At 37.2% G+C, this 9,667-nt stretch overlaps 1 protein-coding gene across 1 annotated transcript; it reads right to left on the reverse strand.

Annotated features, from left to right (window-relative positions):
- LOC127203080 (vomeronasal type-1 receptor 4-like) lies at positions 1 to 969 on the reverse strand. The gene has a single exon (XM_051161887.1). It carries the CDS (start codon positions 967 to 969, stop codon positions 1 to 3), a length of 969 nt encoding a protein of 322 aa, XP_051017844.1.
- Positions 970 to 9,667: the final 8,698 nt, after the last annotated feature.

The raw sequence follows: 9,667 nt of genomic DNA on the forward strand, positions 1-9,667 counted from the left end.
CTATCTCTTAAAACAGCAGGGCAAAAGTTGGCTACAAATAGAATTGTGGATGAGAACAAAGGGACAAAATATGGAAAAGAATATTTCTGGAAATATAAATACACTCTCTTTCCACAGCACTGGACCTTTAGAGTAGGCCCTAAAGATGATCAGAATGGAAGAAAATGAATAAGAAATGACAAATGTGCACAGCAGGATGAGAATAGTTCGGGTGGCTCTGTCCTCAGACGAGACTTTCAGAGAGTGCTGAGCACTGTAGATATGCCTGACTTGTCTCTTATGTCTGTAGAGGATACTCACCATGGAGACACTTGAGCAGGCCATGAGAGCCAGACACAGCCCGTCAAAGACAGACAGTAAGAGCATGTAAAGTGCAGTTGCCATATTGCCAGAGGCAAACCATGAGCAATATTCAGAAGTCACCTTGTTAGTCACATTTTTGTTGTAACTGGGGCCTGACACTCTCGCTGGAGTCAAGCTATTTAGAATTAGGTGCCCAAGCCAACCGAGCGAGCAGGAGGGACCAATGTACTCAGAGGCTCTGAGTTTAAGTTTCATCCACCTGGAATTGTTGGGGTTGATTGTGATTGCTTGGAAGCAACTTAGTAGGCACATGGTATACAGGGACATCCCTCTTGTTATTCGGTAAATATACATTATCAATTTACATCCAGTGTCATCAAGGAAATCCTTAAGTCCAAAATCAGACATTGTCTGTGGAATGCCTCTTGAGACGATAGACAAGCAGTTGGCAAAAGTCAAGTGCTGTATAATAAGGTCTTTGGGCATTAAATGCTTTCCACTGAATATCAAAGTGACATGATAAATGAGAATTAAGGAATTGCCAAGCGTTCCCACTGTAACATGGGAGAAGGAGAAAACTCCCATCACCAGGTTTGCAGGATTCATTTTTATTCCTATTAGAAAGGTAAATAAAACCATTGTAGTTAAGAGATCCTGGAAATGCATTACGAATGTTCAATAGTTTATGAAATGAAGTTAAATAAAATATCCATCACGGTATTGTATTTATATAGCTCTCTCACTGAAAAAAGAATGTTTAATGGTTTTATTTTAATATAAATTAGATATTCTCTATTATTTCAATGGCTTGGAAAATGTTGGCTATGTTTACTAAAGTCTAATTTTCCTTAGGTATGATGGTGGACATCTTTAATTTTAGGACTCCAAAGAGAGAGGCAGTCATATCTATGAATTTGTGGCTAATCTGGTCTATAGAGGCAGTTTCAAAGGTACACACAGACAAGCTCATTCTAAAACAACAACAGCAATATAACTTTGCATTTGAAGGAACACCATGTATTGGTGTAAGTATTCAAAGAAATATTTTAAATGCCATTATGGCTGAGGTTCACATAAAACAGATTTCAAAGTTCATCAAGAGAAATAATAGAAAATATTTTAGAATCATATTTACAGTAAATGATGAAATAAAGAATATTTATTTGAAGATTTATATTGTTTTTAATTAGGTGTATGTTTGGAAAGCTACGTGTGAGTTTGAGTGCCAGCAGAGGCCAGAGGTTTGGCATCTCCTACAGCTGGATTTGTAGACAGTTGTGAGCTACTGGTAGGAGCTAGGAACTGAACACAGATGCAAATAACAGCAGTATGCACTTCTAAACACTGATTCACCCCTCTGCCCTCAAAAGAATATTTAAAACTAACTTTGAAAAACAAAAAATATAAATCGAATAAGAGAATAGTTTTGTGATAGGTAAATTTCTAAATATCTAAAATGTGTGCAAAATGAGACTCAACATCAATAATTAAGGGAGTAAAATGGAATGAAAATTAAAATGGCAATCAAAGACTGTCACATAACATATAAACAAGTATTACCCAAGACAAATTAACATAAATAAAAGCAGGAATTAAAGGGGTGGGGTATAGAGAGGAAAAGATCCCTAGTACAGGCTGTGAAGGAAAGTAAAATGTTATAAAAGCTGTCAAAATTATGGTAGTTTGTCTTCAACAAAATTAAAAATTAATTACCAAGTTCCAGTTGTAATGTTATGGAATCTCCCACATGTTGGGTCATCAACACTTGTTATTCATAATGACAGACGCTGTAAAAGGATTTGGAGATGGGAGACAATACAGAGTCACACAGGAAATGGCCAACGTTGAGTTAGAGTGATAAATGGGGAGCCTTAATTCCCTACCATTGTCTTGCTGAGTCTCAGTAGTTCTCAGGACGAGTTGTCAAAGACGCAATCATTTCCTTTTGACTGTTTGGTGTGATTAGGGGAGCAGCTGTTCTGATACTGTGTGACTTTGTGTAAAATGTATTTCCACCTGCAAAAGAATGGACATATGTCTATATCCACTCACCTTGCATAGAAATTAATGATAACTATTCTAAAGCTGAAACTCTGAAACTTTCAGAGAAAAAAAAATTAAAAATACAAGGCAACAATACTAATACCACAAGAAATGCACCAAGAATTAATGAGTGCAGTTTCACGAAGGTAAAAGCTTCTTGCATATTAAAGAAAACTATCAGCCAAGTTAAGTTATAGCTTACAAAACCGGAAAAAATCATTAGCTTCTGTGTTTCAACCAGCAGCTTAAATCCCAGACTGAATAAAGAAAAATAAAGATTAAGCAATGTCTTCATAAACTTTCCAGTCAATGGACATATTAATGAAATGGGCAAGATTTTTTAAAGACAAAGCACACACTGGCAGTAAATGTTTTTTTAAGTGTTCATCATATTTATTTACCAAAGAAACACAAATTACAAATACTTTGAGATTCCATTTCACCCCTTACAATTATTAACATCAAGAGAATAGATAACAACAAGTGCTAACCATGGTATGGGGAAAAAATTCTCATTTTATACTACGAAGTATCAATGTACATATGTGTCTGAGTTTCAAGAGAGGCTTACATTCCTTGTAGAAATAAATACAAAGATTTCTCAATAAAATAAAAATAGGATTTCAATATAACACAGCTATATAATTTCTGGGCATTTATATATACCCAAAAGACTATATGTCCTACCACAGAGATACTGTATATCTGTGTTAACTGCTATATTTCCCACATAGCAAAGAGATGATGTTTGTCAGCAAATAATGGAATTATGGTATCTATACACAGCTGAATCTTGTTAATGTATAAAAAATAAAATAAAATCATGACAATTTCAATAACTAGATAGACTTTCACAGGTCATACCAAGGTGGTATAATCTTAGAAAAAAATTCAAATGTTCTTTCTGAAAGAGGGACATGTATCACAATGTGCATATATGTACCTAAGATTCAAAAGGAAGTGGTGATGGGCTATGAAACCAGAATTGAGATCAGAAGCTGTGGTGGTGGTGGTGGGGGGGGAAGAGGTGTTGAGGAATCAAGGGAAGGGAAACAGGACACATGTGTCATTAAAGTGAAAAGTATTATAAAAGACACATTGAGGGGTGAGAGGATGTCAGGGGGAGCAACACTTAAAACTGCCATGGTCATTCTCTCTCTCTCTCTCTTTTTTTTTCCCTGTAGTAAAATTATCACATTGAAGGACTGGGGAATCAAATCCAGAGTCTCATGAATGAAAGATCAACACTCTGGCTCCATTTATATGAATCTTCTTTCAGTACGTCAAATTGTAGAAGAATAAACTCTATAATACATATTCCTTTGTGATACAGTGGCTGCGCTGTTATTTTTGTGGGTAGAATCATTTGAGGAAAATAGTTTTGTTTACGTCCCTGAAATTTTCCTTGAAGCACATGGCATAAATTTGCATTCCTCTTTGCCTTATGAAATATACCTCAATCGTAATAATTTTCCTCCTAAGGGCAATTCATTCTCTAAAATATTTTTGTATGGTTTATTAATTTTGTTGGAACTGTAATAAATATTTTTGAAAGAATCTCTCATGGTGTAGGCGTCTTATGTGCATAAAATACATTTTATATGAAAAAGAAATTGCTATTTCATCCACCGGTTACACTTCTTAGCATGGGTGCCGTCTTGTTGTTTTAGTTTGTGCTTCACTTACTGACAGCAATGCTTGGCATCAGGTAGATAGTCAATAGCGCCTGAAACTCTCAATAGCGACCATAGCAGAAGGAATAAATAAATAAAGCCCAACATAGCTATGTCTATTTTCCTAAAATGGACAGGTTAAAGGGGCAATCATCATATGATACCGTATATGTATGCTTTTGCACATAACATGTAAGCTGCAACCATATAACTAAAAAATTTAGGGTATGTTTAGTGAAAGAGAAATAGAATTAAAAAAAATCTGTCATATTTATGAATAGCTAAAGTACCAAGACAATAAATGTACCATTAACATGAACTTATCCCTCGCTTGTAATTCACTCAATTTTTAATTCCTAATATACAAGCTTCCATAAAATTCTTTGCTTCTAGTAGAAATATCACCCTATAATATTATCACTAGTAATAAATTTTAATTTAAGAGTATTAATCTTCTCTTTCACCCACTATTTTCACTCAGCTCTTTAGACACAAATATAGAATATAGCAGTTTCCAAAATGATGTAAATTGGTGAGTAGGAGGAAGGAAACGAATAAAACACACATCCAGATATTTAGGATGAGATAGGGATGTAGCTCAAAGCTTTTCCAGGCATTGCAAGGCCCTGGGTGTGATCCCCGGGGTCATCAGTAAAGAATAGTAGAGAATCAAAACATTTCCTTTTAAAAACTAAAAATTACAAAGAAACCTGCAAAGAGAGATGGAGAGAAGTTGAGGGAGATGGACACACACACACACACACACACACACACACACAAACACACAGAGAGAGACAGAGACAGACAGAGAGAGAGAGACAGAGACAGACAGAGACAGACAGACAGACAGACAGGGACAGACAGAGAGAGACAGACAGACAGAGAGAGACAAACAGAGGAGAGGGAGAGTTAAATGAAGGAATAAAAGAAGAAAACCTCAGTAGCAGTTTACTGAAGGAACAGGGTTCATACAGATTAGGGAAGGCTGGAGACAGTCCACACTGCCCTGAGTTGAAAACAGCACCACTTTCTCCCAAAATCCCATTCAAGTTCCCACTTTCCAAACCAACACCAGAGTTTCTTTTCCCTACCATATCTATACCTTGAGGTTTTTTTTTTCTTTCTTCCTGCTTCCCTGCCTTCCTACTTTTTCTTCCCTTAATTTCTTATTCTACTCCCGCCACTGTTCATCTTTTAAAACAGGCCTGTTGAAAGAAATTCTTAATAAGTTGAGCTAAAATTAAGAGATTCTCTTAAGAAATAAGTAAGAGGTTGCCTAAAGCACAAGTGTGACTTCTCCAAAAAGTACTTTCTAATGTTTTCAGTTCTTACAACCTCTAGGTTCTGGTCACTTACCTCGACGACACCATTGTTGTGCCTGTTGCCGTGAGAAATACGTCTCTGCTGAAACTATGGTGACGTACTCTCCCTCAGTTAAAGATTCATAATCTCCTGATATTCTTTCCCAGAAGATTGGTGATTTTCAACGCAACTCTAGATCAACATCTCCACTAGTGAATGAAGGAACTTTTGAACAATTTGGTCCTAAATACCTGTCAGAAAACATAACAGCAACAAAAGGATGTGTAAATTAACTGAGCCACTCCAAGGAAGTAATTAGGAATGAGAAGGGAACTTTTCTGTCTGTCCTCAGAGCACAAAGATTAAGTCAGAGAGATATGCGAAGGGACAGGGCTTTATCACTTTTAAAGAAAAGGCAAATTACATGGCCTTACCCCTTAAGACACTTTCCCTATCCCCTAGCATTCTAGACAGTTTCAACATCTCAAATTTGTTTGGTCCCAAAGATATTCAGGACAAATGAGTAAGTAGGGTGCCTATTAACTTATCAGAGTAGACGTTGTCTGCTGGACTCTTACAGCATTACAAGTTCCTCTTAAAGAGTCCTGAATCCACTCAGCACCTCCAAACTGCCCTAAATCTTGGTAGCCCCTGAGCTTCACTTCCCTTGCCCCACCTTCTCTTTCATATAAATTGATATTTGTCCATGTATTCTCGGGCTTTTCCTATTTTTCTTGGCCCTTTTCCTCTTGGTTCTTCTCTTCGCAATTTGACAGCTTGGTTTCCATGGCCATTTCTCTTCTCTCATTTCATCCTATGCTCTTTCCCTCTACCTCCTCTTATTGTTTGGTTCAGTCTACAGACCATAGCTACTGTACTTCTTTCTGTACCCTTCCAGAAGTCTTTGGCTGTTCTCTCCTTTATGTCTACAATAAAATCTTTCTCTTCAATAATACCTTAGTGTGGTCATATCCACATTTTCATTCAAAAATGTTCAGGTGTTAAGGGGTCTGGGAGAAGGGAGAAGTCTTAGGTTTGTGTGCATTCCATCCTCCAGGTCAAGGTTTAGAAATAATTCATCCATGTTGTGTGTGCCACTCTTTGTTGACTTTTATGTTGTAGAGAACCCTATTGTATTTGTATAAAACAATTTATACATGTTAAGTATAAAGTTGGGTACTTCCTCAGTGTGAGCTATCATGAAGGAGGGTGCTGTGAACTTTAATTGAATCCAGGTATACATAAGGATGCATTCCAATGGACCACCTTTTATTAAGTATCACTGTATATTGGGATTTGACTCTCTCAATATAATTACAGAAGATTTCAAAAATGATTATAACTGTAGCAATTCTTCCACTAGAAGTATTATACAGTGGTTCTTTCATCCGTCTTTTTTGACTTTTGATGTTGGCAAGATTTTAAATTGTTCTCGTGAATATTTTAGCAATGGACAAAATTCTATCTTCATATTATATATTTTCCTAAAGCATGAAGAAATTGAATTTTTTATTTTATTTTATTTTTTTAAGAAATTGGATTCTTTTTTTAATTTATTTTTTTATTAATTTATTCTTGTTACATCTCAATGGTTATCCCATCCCTTGTATCCTCCCATTCTTCCCTCCCTCCCATTTTTCCCTTATTCCCCTCCCCTAAATTGAATTCTTAAAAATTATTTTATGTTCATGAATATTTTTTCCTAAAAAAACTCTCCTGAGGCTAGAGGCTGATATAAGGAGACAAGAACAGTTGTACCTTTTGCAGAAGATCTGATTGAGTCCCAAGAACCCATTTGGTAGATAGCATCCATACCAGGTGGTCCTGAGCTCTTTTCTGAACTCCATAGACACTAGTCATCTTGTGGTGCATATTCATACATATAGAGAAAATATCCATTCACAGAAGGTAAATATTTTAAAAATGAAAATTAACTTGTGAATTGACAGCTTCTTCTTTCCTGAGGTGCTTAAATCACAAAACATTCTTCCTGTGCCATCATTTCATAGAGAAGGAAGACACGTGTGTCTAAAACTCAGTTATGCTAATCACTCAGGAAATCCTTCTTTAAGAACATGTAAGGTGGCTTCTTCCTCAGCATTAAAATAGAATACACCTATATTTTTTTGCTCTCTTATTGACATAAAAAAGCATTTTTATATACATTGTAGTTTTTCCTTTAGATAGACTTGTGATTATTTAATAAGTTAAATTATCTTAAGAATTGTGTAAATGGCTGGTTCTGTCTTTAGTATTTGAATCCTAGGGTTTTTAGTGGACAGAAGTGGTGAAAGAAAAGAAACAGAGTAAGATATTATAGCCTTTAAAATGGCAAATGTCATGGGGGAGGCTGTGGTTACATAGTAAGCCATATTTACATGGGGTATAGAGAATGGGGAAGCTTCACCTAGCAGGAAGTATCCTCAACCTGCAGTGAGTCACCTTAGTATAGCAGCAAGCAGGCTTCAGTAGCAAGACATGGCCCCAGAGTGAACGGAGAAGTCTACCCTATCAGGAAGAAGCTTCTACGTAACAGGATGTGGCTCTTATTATACCTAAACATTTATTAGCATCTCACTTTAAAAAGTAGAAATAGAGGCTGGGCTTGGGAGGCAGAGGCAGGCGGATCGCTGTGAGTTCGAGTCCAGCCTGGTCTACAAAGTGAGTCCAGGACAGCCAAGATAACATAGAGAGAGCTTGCCTTGCAAAAAAAGAGTAGAAACAGAATCAGTGTGCCTTACTCTATCTTTTTTCTTCCCTCGGTGGTTTTCACTGTCTTGATAGGAAAGAAAAGATCATCTACTGATGTGTTCCATGGAAACACAATTGTGTGTCCTTTAGGGAATGGCTCAGTATTTCCTATGAGTGTGATTAGAATCTTGAATAGTCACCTTATAAATTTATGATTACCTGGCCTCTTTCCAAATAGAACAATTGTTATGTTCATAGCAACTGTGTGACCACAACACCATCTACTTGAGAGATTGAGAATTACATTCAGACAACTTGGAGTAACAATAAAGACCAAATTACACAAATACATTCAAAGAAGCAATTGTGAGGAGTAGCAAGAAAACGTTTTCCATAGTCTTTGGAGTGCTCAGTTTTCCCATAAGTCTTTGGAGTGTTCCGTGTATTCCTTAAGGTACCATAGATGACACAAAGGCTCAACACTAAGCTCTATTCTAGCCAGCATTTGAGATGACATGAACATTCATGACTTTCTTGCCAATAGCGGTTTAGTGATTTAGTTGGTTTGAGTCCAAACAGCAAACCCATTGACAACAAACACACAGCCAAACCATTCATAAACTTTAGAGGAAAATGAACCTCTGCAAAGGATTTTCTAAAGAAAATCATGATTACTTCTTGTATAACAATGAGTAAACCAGCCAAACAAGTGATTACAGTGTAGAATAGGCAAACTTCTGCTGGCATCAAGGACTGCACGATGCATAGGTATATAATTGATTGTTTTAAGGTTGCAGAAGAGTCATCAGGGAGATATCAGAATATCCTCCTACTATTATTTTTAACCATTCCACATGGACACCTTTTCCTTGTCTGTGTAATGGAAGTTTACTGGTAGAGGTGCACTGATGCATTTTATTTTCCTCATGAAAGAAATTCTTATGGCTGTGTCACTGCCATGTAAACATATGCCAGAAACATTACTCCACCATTCTGCAAACTCAGTTTTCTACACAGAGTATCTAATTGGCATGAAATAGCTAATCTTTAAGCCATATAGTCAATTTGATCCCATGTTTCAGTGGAATCATGCTAGTGTTTTGAAGCACATGTGTAAGTCTGTGCTGACTTTCCAGTTCAGTCCTTTTGATTTCAAGGTAAGCAACCATCTCCCAGACCCATGGCATATCCCCTAGACTCTTTTTTTATTAATTTATTCATATTACATCTCAATTGTTAGCCCATCCCTTGTATCCTCCCATTCCTCCCTCCCTCCCGCTTCCCCCCTACTCCCCTCCTCTATGTCTGTGACCGAAGGGGACCTCCTCCCCCTGTATATGCTCATAGGGTATCGAGTCTCTTCTTGGTGACCTGTTATCCTTCCTCAGTGCCACCAGGCCTCCCCATCAAGGGGACATGGTCAGAAATGGGGCACCAGAGTTTGTATGAAAGTCAGACCTCTTCTTGGTAACTTGCTATCCTTCCTCTGAATGCCGCCAGGCCTCCCCATCCAGGGAACGTGGTCAGAAAAGGGGCACCAGGGTTCGTGCGAGAGTCAGATCTCACTCTCCACTCAACGGTGGAGAATATCATGTTCGTTGGCTAGGTCTTGGTAGGGGTTCAAAGTTTACTGCCTATATTCTCCTTGGCTGGTG

This window comes from Acomys russatus, chromosome 19 (genome assembly GCF_903995435.1).
Source record: "Acomys russatus chromosome 19, mAcoRus1.1, whole genome shotgun sequence".
NCBI lineage: Eukaryota > Metazoa > Chordata > Mammalia > Rodentia > Muridae > Acomys > Acomys russatus.

Bases quoted from the DNA above. Each gene is read 5' to 3' on its own strand.
- LOC127203080 (XM_051161887.1), bottom strand. From the start codon at position 969: ATGCATTTCCAGGATCTCTTAACTACAATGGTTTTATTTACCTTTCTA.